The sequence below is a fragment of the Bos taurus genome, chromosome 24 (assembly GCF_002263795.3).
Source record: "Bos taurus isolate L1 Dominette 01449 registration number 42190680 breed Hereford chromosome 24, ARS-UCD2.0, whole genome shotgun sequence".
NCBI classification, from domain to species: domain Eukaryota; kingdom Metazoa; phylum Chordata; class Mammalia; order Artiodactyla; family Bovidae; genus Bos; species Bos taurus.
This window is the reverse complement of record NC_037351.1, coordinates 3,565,431-3,589,810: the sequence shown is the minus strand read 5'-3', so window position 1 is coordinate 3,589,810 and position 24,380 is coordinate 3,565,431. Positions and strand designations below refer to the sequence as shown.

The 24,380-nt window shown below is 49.8% G+C and overlaps 1 protein-coding gene across 2 annotated transcripts in view; it reads left to right on the top strand.

The window, feature by feature from the left end:
* The window catches only part of ZNF407 (zinc finger protein 407), a 385,365-nt gene extending 367,071 nt beyond the window's left edge, over positions 1 to 18,294 (top strand). For both annotated transcript variants that reach the window (XM_005223947.5, XM_015460033.3), the window contains exon 9: positions 16,318 to 18,294. In XM_005223947.5, the coding sequence (XP_005224004.1) occupies positions 16,318 to 17,621 (1,304 nt within the window). In that variant the 3' untranslated portion in view covers positions 17,622 to 18,294. The remainder of the gene's footprint in view (positions 1 to 16,317) is intronic.
* The last annotated feature ends 6,086 nt before the right edge of the window (positions 18,295 to 24,380 follow it).

Below are 24,380 nucleotides of genomic sequence, written 5' to 3'. Positions count from 1 at the left end.
CCCTGATGGCTGTGCCGTTTTGCATTCCCACCGGCAATGTGTGACAGTTCAGGTTGCTCCACATCCTCACCAGCACTTGGTGTTATCAGTCTTTTTAATGTCAGCCATTCTGGTGAGTGTGTCGTGGTATCTCATGTGGTCTTAATTGGTATTTTCCTAGCGATTAATGATGCTGAGCATCTTTTCAAGTGTGTATCCACCTGTGAGTTGCTCTAATTTTTAGAAAATTCTCAAGATGGGTTAAAACATACCACCAGTGCACTGAAGGGCTTCCTTGGTGGCTCAGCAGTAAAGAATCCACCTGCAGTGCAGGAGCCACAGGAGATGCGGGTTTGATCCCTGAATCAGGAAGAGCCCCTGGAGGAGGGCATGGCAACCCACTCCAGTATTCTTGCCTGGAGACCCACATGGACAGAGGAGCCTGCAGGCTGCAGTCCACAGGGACACAGAGTTGTACACGACTGAGGGACACAGCACGCACACACGCACTGAAGTTACACAGGGACGTGTGATTATCCCTCTTCTACATGGCGACCTGCCAGATACTTGGAGACTGTTCTTGTGTCCTTTTTTCCAGCCCCCTGAATCTAGATTTGCCAAGCCAGCCTGCCCAGTCCCTCCCTCCCCTCCACCCCCATTCCCGTGCTGTGGTTTCTGGACAGAGAACCTCTGCCTCCTACATCACCTCCGTGCAGACGAGTTCCAGTCTGTGGCCTTCCATTCAAACTCGGTTCCTGGCACTGAGTGTAGTGCTCTCCCTTGCAAACACTGGGTCTTCTTAAAGTGACCAAAGTGGGATTCCCTCTGGGAGCTGTAACATCCTGTTACGCTTAGACTTGATAAACTGCCCCTTTGGCTTTACCTGAGCTGTTGGTTAAAATTATTAACTTGCCAAGGCAAATGCCCTGCATCTTGAAGTAAGTCCAACCTCTGCCTAAGTACATGTACTTGACAGAGATCAGTACAGAGAAGTATTTGCAGGGGAGCCACCTGATTAAATAATCAATGACAGCTTTTAAATTTGCTAAACTGCTAGGTTTATTTTGGACATTAAAGAGGTGCTGAGCAGTTTTGAATTATTTTGGTTGCTTTCAATCTTTGGTGTCTTCTATATGTGTCTGTAAAAAGTTACTGAGAAATATGCAAATATAGATAGCATAAGATTTTGATCCCCGTGGCCAAAATACAAAATACTATTGAAAACATCCTAGCTGATGAGAGCAGTTTGCCTTTCCTAATGTCCCTAGAGCCTTTGCAGAAAGTTTCCTAATTTATGGAGCTGGTATTAGATCCGTTTTTAGGAATCTATAGTGGCCTCTTGGGGAAAACTAAGTCTTGCCATTGGGAACAAGTACACAGAATTGTTTACATACAGCTTCCTGGGACGGTGCTTTGTTCTGCTCCGTTTTGTTTTGTCTTGTTTTATTAATATTAGGGGACAAGACCTCCAGAACTAGACTCCTTGATAGTTCTGGCCTTGACTTCAAGAAGCCACTGGAATATTCCGTACTGCTCACAGCTCCTGTTACGCTGGGCTCTGTTCAGACTGGTTTGCTTGGCTTGGCGTTTGCTGGTGGTGTTTCTCCTTTTGCGTTTCTCCCACTGTTAGGAACAACCCTCAGTACTCTTGATGAGGAAGTGGATCTGAATTTAAAACAGCCTTGTTCCTATCTCATACATACGGCGCTTTTCTAAACCTTGTCAGTTGTCAGTGACAATGAGATTTTCACTGGTAAGTTTAAGATAGGTGGTGTGAAATAAACATATCGTGTGCTTAGTTGCTCAGTCCTGTCCGACTCCTGCGGCCCCACAGACTGCAGCCTGCGGGCTCCTTTGTCAGTGGAATTCTCCAGGCAGAAGTACTGGAGTCGACTGCCATTTCCTTCTCCAAGTAAATATAGTAGTTGTGTATTAATTTTATTGTGAATAAATTATATAAATATGCCAGATATGACTAAAACCATATGATATTTGACTATTGGGGGGGGGACTATCATTTATTGTTACATGTGGTGGTGGTGTTTAAAATGTCTTACTTTCTTCTGAAGATCACCATGTATCTAATGTTTTGGGCCAAGACTAAAGATTGTATTTGTGTATCAGAGTCTTCTGGGTTCTTAACCTAGTTACTGCTACACTCAACACTCAGGCTGAATATACTGGTGTAGATCCCATTAGAGCAGAGACTTTCTCCTAGGACATTATTGTAGAGTAAAAGAATGCAGTATCAGCAATGTGTGTCTGAACGAGGGGTGACAGTTTTTTTCAGCTACACTAGGGAAATAGTCTGTGTGCATGTAGAGCCCATAGCTATGATCATCTCAGCAGAAAGTTTTACATTAGGACTTCATGTCTAGCTGGGAATTAAACGTGACTCATTTTAATTAAAATGCATGTTAATAACTGAATCATCGAGTTTACATTGTTATATAGGACTATTAACACTCAACCTAACTGAGCATTTAAATTCCTTTTTCTGGCTTAGGTTGGGGCATTGAGCAGAATCATTGGCAAGACATTGGCCTCCTACACGGAGACCCTTTGCCTGCAAACAGTGGAAATGTGGCCCTGGAAATGTGGCTGAAGTTTCATGAAAATGAAACACGAAGCCTGCCAGGCCCATCCGTGCCAGCCTTATAAAACAAGAGCACCAATTTTATCATCGCCGCCTTTTGTTCTCCACGGTGCTGCTCCTGTGGCTGCTGTATGAGCGCCGGAGCCAGGGGCCTCCGTTGACCCTGCTCTTTCTGCTGCGCACTGTCTGTTCTCGGCTGCAACACTTCTCACCCCCACACCCTCTTCTTTTTAAAACACGGAAACTCGAATGTTGAAAACCTTGAGCCATTTTTATAAGGTTTTGTGCTGACAGACCACAGGGCTTTGTTGCTGGATTGCAGATCAAATATGAATTGGGATGGGGTTGGAAGAACATTTCTTCCTTTTAAGCAGAAGGAAGAAACCCACTGCTCTGTAAGTCTCAGAATCCTGTCAATGTGTTATTGTATTGCGTTGATGTCCATTTTTAATTATCTTCATGAATAGGTGTTTTCCATCTTAATGCACAGTATTTGCATGTGATAAACCAGCCAGTTTTAACATGGCTTCTTTTTAATATTTCTGAATTTCCATTCAAACAATCAGAATTCTAATGTGAAATCACACTGGGCCAAATATGATAACTGTAAATCCATCTGAGCTGTAATGCTACCATCAGCCCATTAATTTCCAAATCTAAATAACTCAATCAGCTACTGTACTGTGGAGGTGGAGGTGCGTCAGATATTTAAGAGAATGTTTATGATTCATAGCTTAACAGGAAAGAACTGACTCTGCTACATCATTTTTTTAAAGGCAGCAATGTGAGACCAATGATGTGATGCCATTTTCTGTAGACTGGACAGTGGTGGAGGCCAGGCTACTCAGATGGCCCCAGGAACACCAGCTTGTCCTGGAATCACAGGGTTCTCCGGCAAGGGGAAGCTGAGAGCATCTGCCTCAGAAAGGCGGATGGAAGCAGAGCCCCTGCGGAGATCTCTGCCCACTCAGCTCACACGGCCTCACTCCCCTCTGCCTCATATCTGGGCGTTCCCAGGGAGCATTTCATCCTTCTGATACATCTGTTGCATCCACTCATCATGCAGTGGTTAGAAAGTCGAGCCAGTCCACAGCACCCTGATGTCAGCACAGCAGAGACCTCCCCACCCCGCCACCACCAGCCAGGACTCAAGATCCGCCTTGGCCAGCCCCTGGGCGGCCCTGCAGAGAACCTGGGCACTGTTGGCCTCTCTTCCTTAGTGTTTTTATGGTGTTGAAGTTAAACCTAATTAGACAGGTTCTCCCTCTTTAGGTCCACATATTCTTCCACATGTGAGGGTTTAAGCCAAAAAGTCTCTTATCAGAGTTTACTGTTTTTCCTCCCAAATGCCCCTTGCCCTCTGACCTTCAGTATGTCCAAGCTAAGTTTGGGCCAGATAAGTTGTGTTCATGACCGTTTTTTTGTAGATTGAAAAGGAGTGAAGCCTTCTTTACTAATAAGGCTATATCCAAAATTCAAGCAAATTTTGAGCATATCAGAATATTTAGGATTCTGATTCTTCATGTGTGAAAGTGAAAGTCACTCAGTCGTGTCCAACTCTTTGCAACCCCATGGACTGTACAGTCCATGGAATTCTCCAGGCCAGAATACTGGAGTGGGTAGCCATTCCCTTTTCCTGGAGATCTTCCCAACCCAGGGATTGAACCCAGGTCTCCCACACTGCAGGTGGATTCTTTACCAGTTGAGCCACAAGGGAAGCCCAAGAATACTGGAATGGGATCTTCCATTCCAACGGATCTTCCCAACCTAGGAATTTAACTGGGGTCTCCTTCATTGCAGGCGGATTCTTTACCAACTGAGCTATCAGGGAAGCCCCTTTTTATCATCCCGTGTTTTGAACTTATTTATTTATCTACATGTATAAATAAATTCAAAAAGTGGACGATAAAACCAAGAATTGAATGATAAAAGAGTGTTTCTAAGAAAGAACCTAAGCTCAGTGAGGTGAGCTGCCTAAGTTACAATTTGGGGGGTTGCTTATGTTGTGTAGGGAAAGCTGGTGGACATGGTTGATGCATGGTCATTAATTCACGAGCAGGACGGGGTCAGATATAAGAGCAGAGGAAGCCAGCAGTGTTTGTTCCAGACAATGCAAGTCACTTGCCTGGAAAATCCCACGGATGGAGGAGCCTGGTAGGCTGCAGTCCATGAGGTCGCTAAGAGTTGGACATGACTGAGTGACTTCACTTTCACTTTTCACTTTCATGCATTGGAGAAGGAAATGGCAACCCACTCCAATGTTCTTGCCTGGAGAATCCCAGGGACGGGGGAGCCTGGTGGGCTGCTGTCTCTGGGGTCGCACAGAGTAGGACACAACTGAAATGACTTAGTAGCAGCAGCAGTAAGAAGGAGGCCCAGACAACAGAAGTTACTCAAAGCACCTGGAAGAAAGGCAGGTGAGGCTGGACTGTCCAGCACTGGGGCCCAGCGCAGGAGGCTGCAGAGCGGCTCCTGAGGGGTGGGGGTACCTTGGCCCCTGGGCTGGCACCAGTTAGCACAGCTTCTTAAGTTGCCTTTAATGGAACCTTTCCTAGGAGGTGTTTTTTTCCCTTCATTTTATGTCTGTGATTTATCCACCTGACTTCCTGGAATTTCTGTTAAGAATTCCAGATACTCAGTAATACTTCTCAGGGCTTAGTGACTAACGGGTGCCTTGGCGCTCTGCAGATGAAGGGAGACAGCAGCTGCTAGGCCAGTAGGATAACACAGCGCAGTAATCAAACGGACGTGCACAAACGCCGAGACGCGTGGTGTCCTTCTCCCGGTTCTGCCCTTTGGCAGTGCAGCTCCGAGTTCCTTTCAGCCAGCAAATGAGGAATTAATTCAGTACTGTCATTCTGATTGTCTTGCGACTCCGAGAAAGAGTGGGACATTTCTGTTCAGGAAAATACTTGACGGCGTTTAATAATAAATAGGGGTGAAGGAAAACATATGAATTTCCATATTCCTGTGAGCGTCATTCCAAGTTTTGAATGCGTCCCTTTCCTCCTTCCTGTTCGCGAAGCCGCTAACCGTGTTGTGTTCCGATTAATGCCACATGTGAGGGTTCATGACTCAGTGCTCGTGTGCTCCGAGGTCGTGTCCTCGTGGTAGTTGTGGAACTAGAATGACACGTGTCCAGGTTTATCTGCAGCGGGGTGAGGTCTGCACCCTGTCCTGTGTTCAGTCCAGTTACCACCCCTGTGACTCTCAGTTTGGGGGGTAAATTTCACGGTGTTCCTGGTGATCCGTTACCTATTGAAGAGCTGCTTCTAGTCTCAACGGTGTTCCTGACACTTAACGTGGTTGATCACCTTCTTCTTACTTGCTTTCTGAGACTCACGGTCTTGACCACCTAGTCATCTCCTCTGACTCTGACTTTTCTGCACTTATCAGGGTCCCCTTGGTCTCTCTCCTTAACTGTGATCTCCTTTCAGCCTAACACACACTGCCTGGGGGAGGCCTCCCCTCGTTATCATGGACCCCACCTCCATGCTGGTAGCAGCCACGCATGCAGTTTCCAACCAAACCCAGCCCTTCTGTTGGCCCAAAGCACAGCGCCGGAAAGAATCAACTAGCTACTTCCTGGTTCTCCCATGGGAATCCAGTTCTCAGCTTGACTTCTAAATTGAGAGCTGCACTCATGAGCTGATGTGGGAATCCTTGACATTTTCTGCCGTTAAAAAAGTCAACGGGGGTATTTTCATACATTTTTATAATTACGTTTAAAATGTTTGCTTTGTTTTGAAATGACAAGATAAGAGAGCCTGCTATTTGCAAGCACTTATTTGCAAATAACATATTTTGCTTGTGCACAGTCATTATTCTTGAAGAATTAAATTGATATGTTTTCTTTCCCTTTGGGATATGATATTGCATGTATATGGGTATAATAGGTCCCCTTTTTAATTGGCTTTTAAAGTACTAGACATATTTTTATGTGCTACATAAGAATCTGTATCCAAATTCCAGATCATTCTGGAGGTCCACTTGAGGTGGATTTGCAGAATCCCCGACACAGCACTTCCTCCTTGACTTACATTTCAGTGATCAAGTCTCATACGCTACTGGCGCTCAGAGCTACTGAGGCTTCAGCTGCTGCTGTTTCAGTGTTGTAATTTGTAAGTTTATTTTCATTCATTCCGTTCATTTAAAAGCAAGGGTTCAGGCCTCCACGTTTGGACTTTGTTTGATACTTTCAAATGAGTATTTAGCCTTGATTATCCCGGGCATGTGGGATACCCTGCAATTTTAACAGAGGAGTTTTACTTGGGTATTTAGGAAGACATTCAAAATAAAAATGGTAGAATTCACTGGTTCAGGAGGAAATACGTTGTCCTCTTCCACGGTAACCAGCAGTCTCCCCACCCTGACCCCACCTCTGTCCTGTGCTCACTGCAGAGAAGGCCATGTGCTGGGCCAGCCTCAGAGCAGGACAGCACCCGTTGCTCCCCGAAATCAGCCTGGTGGACCCTGGAAAGGGCGGATCTACGGCCCCTGCTCACTCGTATGTTTACAGCCTCCGGTCGGAGCCTGCTCTGCCTGTGCCTGAGCTGGGTGGTCAGGCCCTCACTGTGAACCTTACCTGGTGCCAACCGCCCACAGCCAGGCACTGTGTCCCCATGTTCTCGGTCCCCAGATTCAGGGTGTCTGCGGTCTTCGGGAGCAGGGGGACTCCACCCAGTACCCACTCAGTGGATGCTCGGGGCCCTCACACACAGGAAAGGTAGCAGCCATGTACCCAGAATGGATGATTAATTGACTACATGGAGAAGAAACTCACATTGTTTTAAGTCTACACCAGCAGCTGCCACTGCTCGCCTGTGAGCAGATGTTAGGCCTCCAAAAGCCTGGCTGATAATTAAAATACTAACAGTGAGCTTTGCCCAGCTGCAGGTTCTGCCTACTGTAAATTCGATTTTAATGGTGCCTCTGTGCTGTGACTGAGGAGTAGTTTGCTTTTTACCTTCATACACAAGTGTCTGCAGTGGAGACAGTCATCTACTTCCTCTCATCTCCTCAGGAAAGACAGGAAGATACTTTGAAACACAGGCAGTTGGAACATGCCTACAACAATTAGCGTGATCTTTTCCTTGGGTTTGCCAGAAACACACAGGAGGCCAGTTTTATCTGCCATTGGCCTGTGAACTCAGCCGCATTAGAGGAGGTCCACGAACACCATTGACTGGACTTCTTTGCGTGATTTTACCTTCTAAGCGCGCGTAACAGTTACAGCTTCTGAAAAGGAGGCCTTGTCTCTTAATAGTGCGTGATCTCTACGGGGAGTTTTACAAGACAGGCCGAGGATACTCAGGAAAAGGACGTTGGGCTTCCTAATTTTCTGAGGCCGTAACTCCAGAAAGAATGGCAGCGCTAGTCTGAGTTGACGTCTTTAAGTCAAATGGAGACGGCCTTGCAGTAAGCAGACAAGGCTGCTGTTCCTCTGGAGTCTTTGAAGGCCTTCAGAAATGCTGCCAGCCTAAAATCCACCCGCTTGTTCAAGGCCCGAGCTCCAAGTGCAAGGGTGTGGCATGCGGCTTACCTTTTGTCAGCAGACCACAAGCACACACGGGTGAGGTCAGAGGCGCGGGGTGGAGGGCTGGACGCCAGGGCTCCCGGGGAACCACACACATGTCCCAGGCGGGCTCCCCGCAGCAGCCAGGCCCGCCCTGACCCCCAGAACGCATGTGGGATGCCAAGGGCACGACCCTGGGCAGCCCCCTCCCTCCCAGCTTGTTCAAAACGTCTGAGCACTTTCTACTAGGAAACCCGATGGGCGTTAGGGGTGCTCTTGGCAGGTAAAGGCTGAGATCAGAGCACTTCACTGTCTGACTTTAGTCCCATTTCATCCCCCTTGTGAATCATGATGACGCACTTCTGCCCCATGGGCCAGATCTCCAAAGTTCTGGGGTCCCATCCTGAGGGATCCACAGCCTCGCGGCCCTGGCAGCAGGGAAACAGTCACCATGCCCGCCGCCACGCCCGGCTCTGAAGCGGCCTGAGGGAGGTTTGCCTGCGTAACTCCCGTTAGATCTCCATGCAGCCAGTGATCATCTGCACCTAAGGTTCTGACGCAATACAGCATCTCTTAGGGTTTGTGATTTTAAAGGTAAAATATTGTCTTTTATCCTTTGTCACTCTTCAATGCCCATGGAGACGCAAAGGTAGAAACTTGTCTGTTCCTGTATTTCCAGTTGGAGATAAAACTTATTCATGGTTTTTCCTGAGCATCTTAGAATTTCTTTCATGGGTCTTATATGATTATCTTTACCATTACTAGTCCTAAGTGATAACTGAGGGGAAGAGGACTAAGGCTTTTGTTTCTTAAATCTGGGCCCTGCCTTATTGTACATATTCCCTGCAGTTAAACAGGTAGCTTATAAAATTGTGTTTGAACTTAGGTCAAAGAGTCTCTCAGAAAAGATGTGGACTACAGTTAATTTTTTACAGAATAATAACTTTCCTCATCTCTTCTTATCAAACGATGGCCTTCATGAACTTGAGGACAGAGCAGTGACCTTTACTGTAACTCTGTGACACAGCCTTTATTTGTGGCATAAAGCAGGTACTTAGCAGGGTGCCTCTTATTTATCGTGTTGTCGTGTATTTAAACACATCCTTAGGCCAGGGCACGCTGGTTTCAGAATGACCAGCACATGCCTGAGCTCTGAAATACATCCCACCGGTATGGTGGTCACACTAACAAGCATGCCAGCATCCGAAGATAATTTCAATTTTGTGTCTCCAACAACCTCAGTATTTCTAACCTGTGTGTGAATTTTATTAACGTTGACTAAAATGCGTTTCTAACCCTTGAAAATAATGAGATGTAAGGTACCGACCATCCTTTGTTCTCGCCAAAAGAAAACAGAGAAAGATGGTGAAATTGCCATATTGTCATTTTGGTACACAGCCTGCTGCGATCATGGGCCACGCTGTTTGTGATCGGCTGCCTGCAGGACCGGGTCGGGGTTTCCTGTAGGGAGTCGAGCCTGCGGAGCTTTCTGCGTGGAGGGGACTGGGCGCAGCTCCCTGACTGTGCCTCTTAGACTTCTTCAAGCCGGGCTGCAGGGGGCGCTGCTGGGGCCTTCGTGCAGGAACACCAGCATACCAGTAACTATTATTGTCCAGAAAATGACTCCATTACAGAGCAGTTACTGATATCGATGTGATTGGCTATACTATTGGTGACTGCCATTATACGAATAATTTATTCCCTGGTTTGAAATTTCTAAAAGGTTATATTTCATTGAATTTTAATTTGTCATTTTTCCAGCTTTCACTTGAGAAACTTACAAGCTTTTGTGACATTAAAATATGGCTCTAATTTATTAGCATAATCTGTTAATATTGTTTCATTTTAATAGACATTAACTATGATTTCTTAACATTCTTGTTAAAATCACATCTTAAAACTGAAGTTGAGGAAAACCGTAAGGGGCTTAAGATTCACAGTGTCATATGTGCCTCAGATTTTCATATGAAAGGCATTGCTTTTTTAATTGCATCGTATTCGAGGTGCTTTGATTGTGACAGTGAGGCAGCCTAGCATTTCAAAGCTTAGTGCCCTCCCAAAATATAAAATGTAACACACACAGTGTCTGAGACATAACCTAGCACTGTGGAATACCACTGCAGGAGCAGCTGAGAAATTTAAAATAAATGCTGGCTGGTGGCGGCACAGTGGCTCACGTTGGATATTAGCACAGGCTTCCCTGACGCAGCCGACATTTCAGCCGCACAAGTCTTTTTAATGCCATCTTTATCTGCTACACGATGCATGAAATCTACTTTCGGTTTTAGAACTGCTGGTGACCTCTGACCCCTTTAGTGGAGACACAATGTGACCTTTCTATTGTCATCGGCTTTCGTTCTCCTGAAAATTCCATGAATTTTTATTACAAGTTTTTTTTTAAGCCAAGCTGAGTCTTCAACAAATTACTTGACGCAGATGAGATGAAGTTGTTGGAGTGGGTGAGACAAGTTTTACAGCCCGCGCGTGAGCCGTGAGGAGCCCAGCCTCTGTCCTGCGATGTCATACGCCAGTAACTGCTGAGCCTACTATTGGATAAATACATCATTTTATGGAACATTGATTGTTCTATAAACCCAATGGAGTATTATGCTCTATGATCAAACCATTTAGATTGTGTGTAGAGCACAGAAAATGCCATATTCAGGATGGTACTAAAAGTGCCATTTGAGTATTTTATGGATGTCATTACAGGGGAAACTTCTCTCTGTAGGCCCTGTTTACGGCAAAATTTTTTAGTCTGTAATGACATTTTTCATTCACAACGTATGCCTTCAAGAGAGGGGGCCTTGTTTTATTTGTTTCATTCGAGTTTACTGCACAAATTCTGTACATTTTAATTAAATGTAAGCTTAACAAAAGCATAAGGTATTTATTCTGTGAGGAAAAATGACGACAGCAACGAAAGGCTAACACGCCACAGAAAGGGAGCAGCCAGGAGCTAAACTCTAGTTGTGGCTTCTGCGACGCAGAGCAGAGCCGCAGGCATGGTTGCAGGGGGCGGGGGTGGGTCTCCAGCTTCACCCCCCTACCCCGCTCCTGCCTGGCAGGGCTCCTGGTCTCAGCGCTGGAGACGCTCCCTTCCAAGGGGACAAGGCAGGAGGGAGTGCGCGCGACAGTGATCTTCTGCAGAAGGGAGCTCATTAAAGAGCAGTTCCCTGAAAACAACACCTCAGCGCCCCCCACCACACTCCCCGCCCCAAAAAAGATTCTTTTTATTTCAGCTGAGTTGCAAACTTTCAATGCATTTGGCTATGATAAGGCAGTAAAATTCTTCTGTCCTCATGAAAGGAAACGGGCAGTGAGTTGGGAATCTCATATACAGGCCCATCTCACCTGCGTTTGCACCTTCTACACAAATCTTCTTACTGTCTGTCCTGTTGGAAGCAGATCCAGAAAGGGCTGGTTTAGACCCTACTGCTTAGCTACTATCAGCATACTGAAACTGGACGCTGTCTTTGATAAATGCCAAGTGACATACAAATATTATGTGGAGTATCCATGCTTTGTTAAAGATGTGTGTGCAGTTTTGAAGCAGTAACAGTGACTAAGCAGTTGTGGATAAAATTGGCACAAACTTGCTGTGCTCCAGATACTGTGTCCATTGGGCCGTTTGCATTGGTGAACTTTACAGTTCATATTTACTCTAAAGATCTCAAAAATTGAAGTTGATGTGCCCAGTAAATTCTTGTTCATAGCTGGGTTAGAATGTAAAGTTACAGTAGAGATTCACATTAGTTTAAATGACACTTGAACTTCTACACAGCTCAACATTAATTCATTATGGACGAAATGGAAGAATCTTCAGTGGGTGAATCTTTTCCAATCTGATTGAGGCTGTTACATTTTATAGGTGCTATTTTTCAAAGCAGTACTGACAGCACTCGAAGTTATTAAATTGCTGAATCAAAGCTGGACCTGCGGCCGCATTTATGAACTGTGATGGAGTCGCCGGCTTGCGCGGAGCCGAGGTGAAGGTGCTGGTGTTGATGAGCATCGTCACACCCGTGGTGACAGCAGTATTTACCCGCGTAGTTTACTTTAATGGTCTGGGAGTGGCTTAACCCACCTCCGGATTCAGATAAATTCAGTAAGCAGTTCTGAGTAGCATCATTATCTGTGCTCCCCAGGATTCAGAGGATAACTCTGTAACTTTAATCCTGCTGCAGACTAAAGAAAGAGTTGCCTGGACTCAAGCATGTAGCATCTCCCTCAGGGAGCATCGAGGATGGGGTGCTCGTGTCTTCCAGCTACAGCAGCTCCTCCTTTGTTAATGTCAGGGCACAATTCAGTCACTGAGTCGTGTCCAACTCTTTGTGACCCCACAGACTGTAGCCCGCCAGGCTTCTCTGTCCATGGGATTTCCCAGGCAAGAATACTGGAGTGGGTTGGTATTCCCTTCTCCAAGGCATCTTCTCAACCCAGGATTGAACCCAGGTCTCCTGCACTGCAGGCAGATTCTTTACCATTGAGCCACCAGGGAAGTCCCATCAGGGCAGTAGGTCCTCTTCTCAATCAGTTAGGGATGGGGGAGGGTGATTGGAAGGCTGATTTCTTTATGTTTTGTATCCATATTTCTTTTTTTCTCCTCCAAATTATAAACAAAATGACCTTGGAATTAAAGAATGGGCAGAAGCCAACTAGATCAGGTTCTGAGTGTGATGAAGACATGTGAAATGTTCCATTCGAAGTAGAAAAGTACAGGGAAGGAGAGGGGTCAAAGGGTAGCACAGGAAGAGCTTGGCAAGGACCAGAGACAAAAGATCAGGGAGACCTCAGTTCAGTTCAGTCACTCAGTAATGTGACTGCAATACTCCAGGTCTCCCTGTCCATCACCAGCTCCTGGAGCTTGCTCAAACCCATGTCCAGTGAGTCGGTGATGCCATCCAACCATCTCATCCTCTGTCGTCTCCTTCTCCTCCTGCCCTCAATCTTTCCCAGCATCAGGGTCTTTTCCAATGAGTCAGTTCTTCACATCAGGTGGCCAAAATATTGGAGCTTCAGCATCAGTCCTTCCGATGAATAGTTAGGACTGATTTCCTTTATGATTGACTGGTTTGATCTCCGTGCAGTCCAAGTTACTCTTAAGAGTCTTCTCCAACACCACAGTTCAAAAGCATCAATTCTTTGGTGTTCAGTGGTGTTCAGCTTTCTTTATGGTCCAACTCTTACATCCATACTGGACTACTGGAAAAACCATAGCTTTGACTAGATGGATCTTTGCTGGCAAAGTAATGACTTCGCTTTTTAATATGCTGTCTAGGTTGGTCATAGCTTTTCTTCCAAGGAGCAAGCGTCTTTTATTTTCATGGCTGCAGTCATCATCTGCAATGATTTTGGAACCCAAGAAAATAAAGTCTGTCACTGTTTCCATTGTTTCCCCATCTATTTGCCATAAAGTGATGGGACTGGATGCCATGATCTTCGTTTTTTGAATGTTGAGTTTTAAGCCAGCTTTTTCACTCTCCTCTTTCACTTTCATCAAGAGACTCTTTAGTTCCTCTTCACTTTCTGCCATAAGGGTGGTATCTTCTGCATATCTGAGGTTATTGATTTCTCCCAGCAATCTTGATTCCAGCTTGTGCTTCATCCAGCCTGGCATTGCACATGATGTACTCTGCATATAAGTTAAATAATCGGGGGGGGGGGTCCCTAGCTGGGAGAAAACTGGGCATAGATGGCGACCCCCACCAGCTGAGACTGAGGCCTGCATGGAGGGGTGGACACAGGACCTGTGGAGCGCCCCACCCACCGGGCAGGCCTTCTGCTCCTGCACTGAGGCCAGCTCTGCCCTCTTTGAGGAGTGAGTTTAGGAGGATTGACATTCAGAACATGCCCATGTGATGAGGTTAAAGCACAGGGCACAGGAGCCCCCTCTGATCCTGACCCCAGCCATGGGGAGGCTCCCTCTGGCTTCAGGAGTTAGAGGGATGCAGTGGCCTGACTTCCTGAAAATCCTAACCAGTGACCCTTCCCAGCAGCACACTGAATGCCGGGAGTTTGCATTTTTAAAAGTTCATACGTGGTTCTCAGTCTTGGGCAGTGAGCCCAGGTGTCCTCGTGGAGAATATAATTAAACGTCTTCTGTGGATCTGGCCTGACTTGCTGTTCCTGCTGAAAGGCAGGCCTTGCCCCTGGGTCTTTGCTTAAAGTGGATTCTGTATTGAAAGTAAACGCTTTCTCACAGAATGGCACCAATGCGGTAAGCAAAATAGTTGTCCTATTTTTAAGGGATGTTAGCAACAATAATCAACAATTCTTAATCCTTTTTTCTCCCTCGGTAAGAATAAAGTGTGCTTCTTTAAAAAAGGATCTACATTAGGGAGAGTGAAGTGAAATATTTTAAATGTGGTTGCCATTGAGATAAGAAATCATTCAGAGCTCATTCTCTCACTTAGCGCTTCCCAGGAGGAGCTAGTGGTAAAGAACCCACCTGCCAGTTCAGGAGACATGAGAGTCTTGGGTTCGATCCCTGGGTCGGGAAGATCCCCTGGAGGAAGAAATGGCAACTCACTCTGTGTGCTTGCCTGGAGAATCCCATGGACAGAGGCGCCTGGGGGGCTGTGGAGTCACAAAGACTGAAGCAACTCAGCACACGCTCACTTAGGAGGGAAGGAGGCGATAATAAGAAACTAATAGAGAATTAGGGACTTGAAGGAGAAAACAGGAGCTCTGTTTAAATAGTCTCTTTTTTATGAAAATGACTATAGGTTTCGCTCAGCTTTCCCTGTCGAGTTATTAAACAAGCCTCGCCTGTGTCGCAGGTGGCCTGGGGGGAACGGTGTCCACGCGCCTGACGACATCCTCCTCGCTTCTGCGGCCAGAGCCCCCTTTCTGTAACGGCAGGGAGGCCTGAAAGGTGGGCCTGATGCTCTCAGCCCAAAGGCAGCTCAGGGCTGCCCTGCCTTCCCTGGGCGGGCGGTGGGTGTCCACACTGCAGGGACAGGTGCCGTCCACAGGGACCGCCAGGTGCGCCAAGACCCGCAGCCCGCAGGTGCCCTCTCCCCGGCCCCGCACGCCCTGCACTTCCAGACCCCTGCTTCTGGCACGCACCCTGGTCCCTCGGGCTGATCTCCTCGTGAAACGATCGCAGGGTGCTCACCATGGGGAAGGCAGGGCCAGTATTTACGGCAATAAACGCTGGGCCCCAATCACAGTTCTCAAACAGATGCACTCACTTAACTTTCCTGATTAAAAACACTCAACAGGTGTCTTCTCTGCACAGACTGTGGCCCACGTGCCTTAGTGCCTCCTGCAGAGGGGGCCCCGACAGCCTGGTCCCAGCCTAGCCTGTGATCCCCGAGAGCCGGCCCAGCCACCCCCAGACCCCACCTCTGCTGCCCTGGGTGCTTTGTCTCCAGGCTCTTCCCACTCAGACCCGGGGGAGAGCTTGGGTGTTCCTGTCCCTTCAGGCAGGCTGGGCAGCTGTCTCTCTGCAACTCTTGCTGAGTGTCCTTCCCCAGAGCCTGAGCGTGGTGGTCCTCTCCATGGTTTGAAGGGCGGCTGCGTGCCAGGCGCTTGGCCAGACATCACAGCGACACGGTGGGACCCGTGCTCGCAGGCGGCCTGTGTGCCGCCCCCAAGCGACGGACAACGAAGACCCTGAGTCTGTGCTGGGTGCCCGGCCGCCGTGGACCGCTCCCAGCAGGCTTGCCACCCTACTCCCAGGCTCAGCACCTGACATGCAGCAGGGGCCCACACGCTCGGGGCCTTAAACTCTCACAGCTGGTGTTTATCAAGGGCAAGTTTATAAATTCAGTATGCAAAGCTTTCATTCTTCTTGTCGAATAAACAGATACACTGTAAGCTAATATTGGGACATGGAAAAAAGATTTTCCTTTGAGTTAAAAGGAAAACGCTCTTAATACCAGCTACTGAACATCTTATTAGAAATGACCATGACTGAGGAGATGCCTCATATTCTTTTCGCAGGAACTGGAAGGGGACCATGGCTGTTGAGATTGTATCTGGACAGTCAGCCAGGGGTGTAGGCATCTCCCCCTCACAGCACAGCCCTGCTCTGTGTTGCTGGGAGCACCCATCGAGGCCCTGAGCACCCCCAGCTCCCCCACGCAGGCAGCTGGGGGATCTGAGTCATGGGTCATGGGGATGCTTCTGTTGAGGTTTTCCAGCTTCTCCAGAAGAACTATCTTACTTCTAATCCTAAAAGTCACTTTTCTAGGCTCTAACTGGTCCCTGTCTCCCCTAGGCATTGTGTCCAAGTCCTACGAATGCCGCCTGAAGGGCCAGGGAGCCACCTTCGTGGAGACAGACAGCCCGTTCACGGCGGCCGCGCTGGCGGAGGAGTCTCCGGTCAAGGACAGGCCGCTGCGGAGCAGCAGGAGGCCGGCGGCTCCACCAGAGCCGGTCCAACAGGTCATCATCATCCAGGGCTATGAGGGCGAGTTCGCCCTGGACGCCTCTGTGGAGGAGACGGCTGCGGCCACGCTGCAGACACTGGCCCTGGCCGGCCAGGTGGCCCGCGTGGTGCACATCACCGAGGACGGCCAGGTCATCGCCGCGGGGCAGAGCGGGGCGCAAGGGGGCAGCGGGGCTCCCAGCCCGGGCCTGCCGGAGCCGCTGGCCGACGGAGCCACGCAGGTGGTGGTCGTGGGCGGCTCCATGGAAGGGCATGGCATGGACGAGCCCCTCAGCCCCAGCGGGGCCGTCATTCAGCAGGTGACCAAGCAGGAGATTCTAGGCCTGGCCGAGGCCGGCGTCCCCCCGCCCGACGCAGCCTCCGCCTTGGACGCCCTGCTGTGCGCGGTCACCGAGCTGGGAGGGGCGGAGGGCCCGGCGGCGGCCGAGGAGAAGGGCAGGGCTGGGCCCAGGGACGTGCTGGTGCAGCTTCCGGGGCAGGAGGCAGCCACTCCCGCAGCCCCGGAGATCCACGTGTTCCACGACGGGCCAGACGGCGCGGCCGCCACAGAGCCGGTGGAGGTGCTGACCCAGCTGGTGCGGCCGGCCGCTGTGATTGCGTCGCAGGAGCGTGCACAGGTGGCCTTCAAGAAGGTGGTGCAGGGCATGCTGCAGTTCGCTGTGTGCGACTCGGCCGCGGCTGGCCAGCTGATGAAGGATGGCGTCACTCAGGTCATCGTCAACGAAGAGGGCACAGTGCACATGCTGGCCCGCGAGGGCTCCCAGATCATCATGCAGGAGGCCGAGGCACGCGGGCCGCACGTGGACCTGGCCGAAGCGGACGGCGAGATCTCGCAGATCATCGTCACCGAAGAGCTGGTACAGGCCATGGTCCAGGAGTCTGGCGGCGGCTTTCCCGAGGGGGCCACACACTACATCGTGACGGAGCTGCCGCCCGGCGTGCAGGACGAGCCGGCCGTGTACTCGCACACCGTCATTGAGGCGGCTGGCTCCCAGGAGCTCCTCCAGGCCGGGGCCGTGGTCCCCAGTGGAGCCGAACAGCTGACGAGCATGGTCATCTACACCCAGGAGGGCTCCCCGGCCGCCGCGGTCATCCAGAGCCAAAGAGACAGCAGCGAAGTCCACGAAGCCTGAGGCCGGGGGCTGAGAGACCAGCATAGGAGGCCATGTGCCCTGCACCCGCCAGCAAAGCGCGCGTCCGAGGGGCCGGGGATGGCCCTGCGCCGGCCACGTGCACGCGGCGCCGGGGGCACGCACGCAGGAGCGCGGCCTGCAGCGGGGCGGGGCCGACCGAGGCAAGTCTGGTTACCGTTTGGTTCTTCTGTTGCTCTAACCCGTGTTCTACCCATTGTGCCGAGCAGTTAAGTTGTTTTCTTTTTTGTTCCCACAAATGTTTTCCCATTTCAGTTGTGAAAGGACCGTGCCCTAGCCATGGAAGAGTGGCTTCAGACACCGCTGCCCGTGCAGTCCAGCATGTCCCCACTGTAACAGTTCATTACATGTTTGGTTAAAAATTGCAGCTACGTTCAGTACCACGTCGAAGCAGCCTGCTCCTGTTCATTTTCCTGGAAATGTTAGGGTCACAGCGTCCCCAGACCAAAGGCAGCCTGTTCGTTTTGTGTACCGCCTTCCTCTTCATACGTTGTAGGTGTGCTCCTTGCCCGAGTTGCTTCAGCTTAAAAGATTCCTCCTTAAGCCTATGGTTAAGAAAAGCCTTGACGTTTATTAAAATAAACCTTAGTTAAGAAAACCCAATGCTTCTAATTTTGACTTAGTTTCATACAATAAAGTCTATATGAAATGTGCATTCTGAAAAATACTGTTTGTATCAATATTTTGCTTTTATAACAAATGTTTCTTAATGTTGATATCATTTTCACAGGATTTATCAGTGATTTATGTCCGTGTGAAAGAGCTGACATCAAACATCAGTGATAGAGAGCCATGCCCTGGCCCTCCAAGGCCTGTGTGTGCCTTGCTATGGGGTCCCTTCCACTGGGGGTGCGAATTCATAGCCAGGTGACCCGCTTCTTAATTCAATTGTTTCTCTTCCAAAATTGTAAAACCCTCCCGTCCCCCAAACCCAAAGGTTGTTTTTGTTCTGTTTCTTTTTTCTTTGAAATAAACGGATAGCACTAAAAGAGAAGGATGACATTTTCTTTCCAGCAGCCAACTGACGGGCAGCCATAAAATGCAAAGAGTACTTGTTCCTCGTCGGCCAGCGTCGACTCCCCTCTCCGCCCATGCTGAATGTGCTGGGTTCCGCTGGCCATCTCTGCACCCTGGTGCTGTGTGCTCCACGTTTGGCCCATGACCCAGGCAGATTCTGGTGACAGTAACATAGTCTATCGTGGTTCAGTTCAGTTCAGTTCAGTCGCTCAGTCGTGTATGACTCTTTGTGACCCCATGAATCGCAGCACGCCAGGCCTCCTGTCCATCACCAACTCCCAGAGTTCACTCGGACTCACGTCCATCGAGTCAGTGATGCCATCCTGACTCTGTCATCCCCTTCTCCTCCTGCCCCCAATCCCTCCCAGCATCAGGGTCTTTTCCAATGAGTCAACTCTTCACATGAGGAGGCCTAAGTATTGGAGTTTCAGCTTCAGCATCAGTCCTTCCAAAGAAATCCCAGGACTGATCTCCTTCAGAATGGACTGGTTGGATCTCCTTGCAGTCCAAGGGACTCTCAAGAGTCTTCTCCAACACCACAGTTCAAAAGCATCAATTCTTCGGCGCTCAGCTTTCTTCACAGTCAAACTCTCATATCCATATATGACCACTGGAAAAACCATAGCCTTGACTAGATGGACCTTTGTTGACAAAGTAATATCTCTGCTTTTTAATATGCTATCTAGGTTGGTCATAACTTTCCTTCCAATGAGTAAGCATCTTTTAATTTCATGGCTGCAATCACCACCTATTGTGGTTAGCATCTTAAAATTGTGAAGAGCAGAAGGGAGAAAAGGAAGAGAAAACGGTACTGTTGTGGTTTCCATCACAGTCCTGTTTATACGCCCCCTGAGAGGTCAGCTTGGAAGCCAGCCTTGGCCGGGTGCCTGAACCCTCTGTGTCTCCCCTGACCCGGTCCTCAGAGCCCTGGGTCCCACCCATCTGCAGGCACCTCCCTCCAAAAAAAAATTAAAAAAAGGAAAATCTCAGGCTTGACACTGCAATTCATAATTAGCTGTGTATGACTTGCCCCCGATTCTTAAAAATGGCAGGGCAGTTCCGCTCCTCTCCAACACTGTCTTCAGCAAACAGTGACAGCAGCAACTTGGGTTTGTTTTGTTGAGAGGAAGATGACCTTTACAAAGTGATGCCCCTCGCCAAGCTTCTCGTACATGTAAAAAAAAAAAAAGTGGAGGTGGGGGATGATTTTCAGTGGGAAAATATCTTCTTGATCATTCCTCCCGTTGGCTGCAGCCCGCAGCCTTCAGCTTGGATGCTAATTCCTAACCGCGCTTAGTCCTGTATGGCTAACCTTTCTGCCGCAGTCCTGGGTGTTGACACTGACATGCTGCAGTTTACCGTTTGTGATTTATTTAGGATAAATATGTCTCAGGTGGCATTTAATCCTTCATAAAACCAGTGTAGCCTGCAGTGTCAAACCAGCAATCGTGTTGTATGCACAATGAAAAGAGCAGGCCTTTGCATTAAAAAAAAAAAAACTGTCCAGAAGGTGTTTCAAGGCTCAGAAGGATTGCAGAGGATTCACTAGGCTCCTGTGTCCTGTAATTACCTGTAGAGCTGGGTTAATGTGGTCTCTCTCTTCTCTCTCATTACACAACTGCTGGAATGTGAGGGTGTTGAAGAAACACGTACAGAAGCGTGGGCCTTGGAATAACGAGGCGCGGCCCATCGCCGTGCCGGCGTGTTCCCTGAAGCACAATCTTCCATGAGGCGCACGCGAGGAGCCTGAGGCTTCCTGGAGGTTGGGCTGGAGAAGACAACACAACTCTGAAGCAGTGAAAAGCAGAGCAACAGAAATGTTTACTTGGAGACCATGGCCCAGAAGGAACAGCTTTTTATCAAACCCCGGCCAGGACCTTTGGTGGGGAGGCTGGGACTGCTCAGTCCAAGGTAGAATACAGAAGTGGCTGAGGTTTCCAGCTTCCAGGCCGGAGGGTGGGCAAGGCTTTGTGTTTATGAAGAGCTCGCAAGAGCTTTTCCGTACAAAGGGAGTTCTGGCCGTGTAAGGTCACTTAAATGAGGTGTGTGGCTCAGCCAGGCATCCTTCGGGGCTGCCTCAGGCCTGGAGCAGAGGGAGGGAGGGTCCTCCAAAACAAGCCCCCCACAGGCAGGGAACCCACAAACAGACAGACCCGCATCTCCTGAGAGATGCAGAGAGCATTCATTTGCTTCTTGGCTTTGAGAACCAAGTGACTGTAAGATGGTATCAGTGGAGCCCTGAAAATTCCATTCAACCCAGACACATGAGCCCAGAGCGCTAGAAGACACCCCGGAGGAGCCTCAGTGAATCTTTGCTCAGCCTCCTGGTGCTGAGAGGCCACTGCACAGAGCGCAAAGAGGTCCAGGCCTGGCCCTGGTCACACCCGATGGCGGCTCAGCCCCAGCCCCGCTCTGTGCAGCAGGGCCCGGCTGCCTGGTAGCTGGGCCTGTGGGAAGTTCCCTAACAGCAGGGAGTGTTTGCATCTTGGTCACAGCACATCTATCGTGATCCTGAACATAAAACAATGGTGTCAGGAAAGAATTGAAGAACCAGCTTCGAATCCTAACCCAGAGCAGGTTCTGGGAGGAGAATGAGGAAAGGAGAAAGGCCCTTCGTGGAGTAAACCTCAGAAAGAGCGGGGAGTCTTCCCTCCTCTTCCTGTTGAATTTTAGCCCACCATGGAAGAGAGCGGCCCTCGCATTCGAGTAGCCTCCTCCTGCTCCATCTTGCTAAAGGATACAATCCCTTTTTTGCTCCTCTAGGGTGATATCATTTTACATGAAGGAAAAAGTTCGCTCAGATGGCAGTTATACGTTTCGGAAGCACCTTCTAATCAGGGATTGGTGATTCATTATTAGCTTCAGCGGGCGATCCATCTGACATGTAAGGGGAAAAAATTAGCAGCTGTCACTGCCTGATGAGTTAATTTCCTGATATGCCTGACACTGAAAAGCCATTTGGAGACATGGCAGCGGCTGACGGGAAACCTGGCGCCGCTCATAGCTGGAGATGGAGCAGGGCTGGGCGGGGCTGCAGGGGCGAGGCGGGCGGTGTGTGGCCTGACGCAGGTGCCCCATGTGTGTCCTGCGCCCTCGTCCAGAGCCCCATGCGCCCGGGAGCCCGCAGCAGGGACCCGGCCCTGACCTCAGAGAGGCATCGTGTCACGTTCTCCTTCCGTCGGGCCTCTTGGCAATTTCCATAATCGGAGCTCAGTTCAATCATGGGATGATGGTTTGTCACTGTGAAAAGTTGCCCCGTGAAATAAACATCGCGGAGACTCAGGAGGAGGGAGTGAAGGCAGAGGATGTGGGCGGCCGGGGGCTCACGGGCCCCGAAGGGAGAGCCAGGCCTCCCTCCAGCCCTGTCCCCGAAGGGTGCATCCCCAGGGGCCCCACTGCCAGCCAGCAGGTTGGGAGAAAGCTGGAACGTTTTCTAATACCTGATGTGTTAGTCGCTCAGTTGTGTCTGACTCTTTGCCACCCCGTGGACTGCAGCCCACCAGGCTCCTCCGTCCATGGGATTCTCCAGGCAAGATTAGTGGAGTGGGTTGCCATTCACTTCTCCAGGGGATCTTCCCGACCCAGGGATCAAACCCAGAGGCAAAAAACAAAGGCCTCTCGATCTTAGACAAAAGGCCAAGAAGATGGAAACTAGGAACAGAGAACTCAGTGTAAGAACAACTTGTATCCCCAGGAGGGATGCACACGGTCTGGGTGGGAGAAGGCACTGCCTGAAGGTTTTGAGAGGAGGTGTCCGGAATGGACGCCAGTGCTGTTGACACCTGAGCCCTCCTGGGTGCCAACAGATGGAAGACTGCACCATGTTATGAAAATAAGGTGAGTCACTTATCACGGTTGCTTCCTGGGTTCAGGTCTGCAAAGTCAGTGAAGCAGAGGCCCCTGGAGGAATCCTCACCTGGAGAAACAAGCATGAGAACCTCGTCACTCCAGCTCAGCCCGGGATTCTGGTCTCGTCTCTCGGTTGGATGCAGGGCGTGTAGGACACTGTGAACCCAACCAGGAGCCGGACAGAACCGCCCAGCCATCACATGGCCACAGAGGCCTGCTGGGAGAAGGAAATAAATCTATGATAAGCCTCTCAGTCAGAGAATCATTCACTTACTCCATGGCTCTGCATTTTCAATACCTTTTAATAAATTCTTTTAAAATGAGCTAATTTCAGCGTGACTTTCAGCGTCAGGAGCAGACCATTTATCAGCGGGATAAACAGGAGTCCGTGGACCGGTCCACACTGGCAGCGTTTCCAGTCGTTCCAGGATGGCTCGTGTTACTCGTCAAATGACTTTCTAAGAAGGAGGAGAAGCGCAGCACAGAGTCAAGGTTTGGGTTTCATTTCTACGCTGGGTTCCTGTGTAGAGACCTGGAACTTCATTCAGGCTTGTCTGGGACAGCCGGCGGCTCCAGCCCGGGAGGTGGCTGGGAGAGAGGTCTTTTTAGCGGGACGGCCTTTGGGGGGCCCCACCACCCCCCAGAGCCTCGCAGGTCCTCGGAGCCATCCTGACCCGTCTGAAAACGAGGCCTGAGCCGGAAAGGAAACGTGGCCGCCGAGCTGGGTGCACGGTTGGCCTCTGCCCCGTGCTGGTGCGCGCAGGTGAGGGTGTTCTACCGTCAGAGCTGCCAGAGTGGCCACTTACAGAGCCTGGCATCGCAGCTTATCACCTCCCTGCTAACCCAGAGGAGTCACAGCCACCCCGCAAGTCACAGCCTCCCTGAGAGGGAGGCGCTGCGAGATGGCGCTGGGCTCTGGCCGTGACACTATTGATTTAACCGGGGTGCAGGGCGCCCCCACCCTGCCGTCAGGACACGGTCTCTGGGCACGTGGGGAGGGAGGGCCCAGTGTGAGCTGTGCAGGCCCTCCCAGTCCCTGCCCTCTGCCCTTCCCGGAGCCCAGGGGCTCATCCTCTGTCTCCGTTTCCCCAGCAGAGCATCAGTTCAAGGGCACAGACACCTTTGCGCTCGGCAGTGAGCGCGGCCTGAGATGCTCTGGGCCCTCAGCCAGCCTTGTGGTGAGTGAGGGGGCAAACACACGCGTCTTTTATTCTGCATCAGTTTTCCTTATTATTTCCATTCCTTTCCATGTTTTTAGTCATCATTTTCTCAAATAACAAAAATCTTTGACACAAGTTGAGCAGTAGATGCAGCTTGCACACGATTCTTACTGTGTGTCAAGTGGCCAACACACATTTCCCACCTTATTTCCCCCTTGTGGTGGAATTTCGTGATAAGGAGGGGTGGCTCAGACGGTAAAGCGTCTGCCTGCAATGCAGAAGACCCGGGTTCGATTCCTGGATCGGGATGATCTCCCTGGAGAAGGAAATGGCAATCCACTCCAGCACTCTTGCCTGGAAAATCCCATGGACGGAGGAGCCTGATAGGCTACAGTCCATGGGGTTGCAAAGAGTCGGACAAGACTGAGTGATTTCATTTTCCTACTTTCCTTTGGGACCAAACGTCAACAAACACTGAGCCGGGTTCACACGTGGTCTTGTCATACATGTCAAGGTGACTTTTTGAGCTTTTGGTCAACAGGAGTGGATGGCAGATTTCCTCTTCACTCGTGATTATCAGTTTTAAGGGAAGCATAATAGTCAGTGCCTGTGGCAGCAGATTAAATATGTTCTCTATTAAGATCAGAATTCTGTGCGCTCATTCCCCATTTCCCTCTCACCCTGAGGTCCAGGGCCAGTGCTACTTATTCCACCC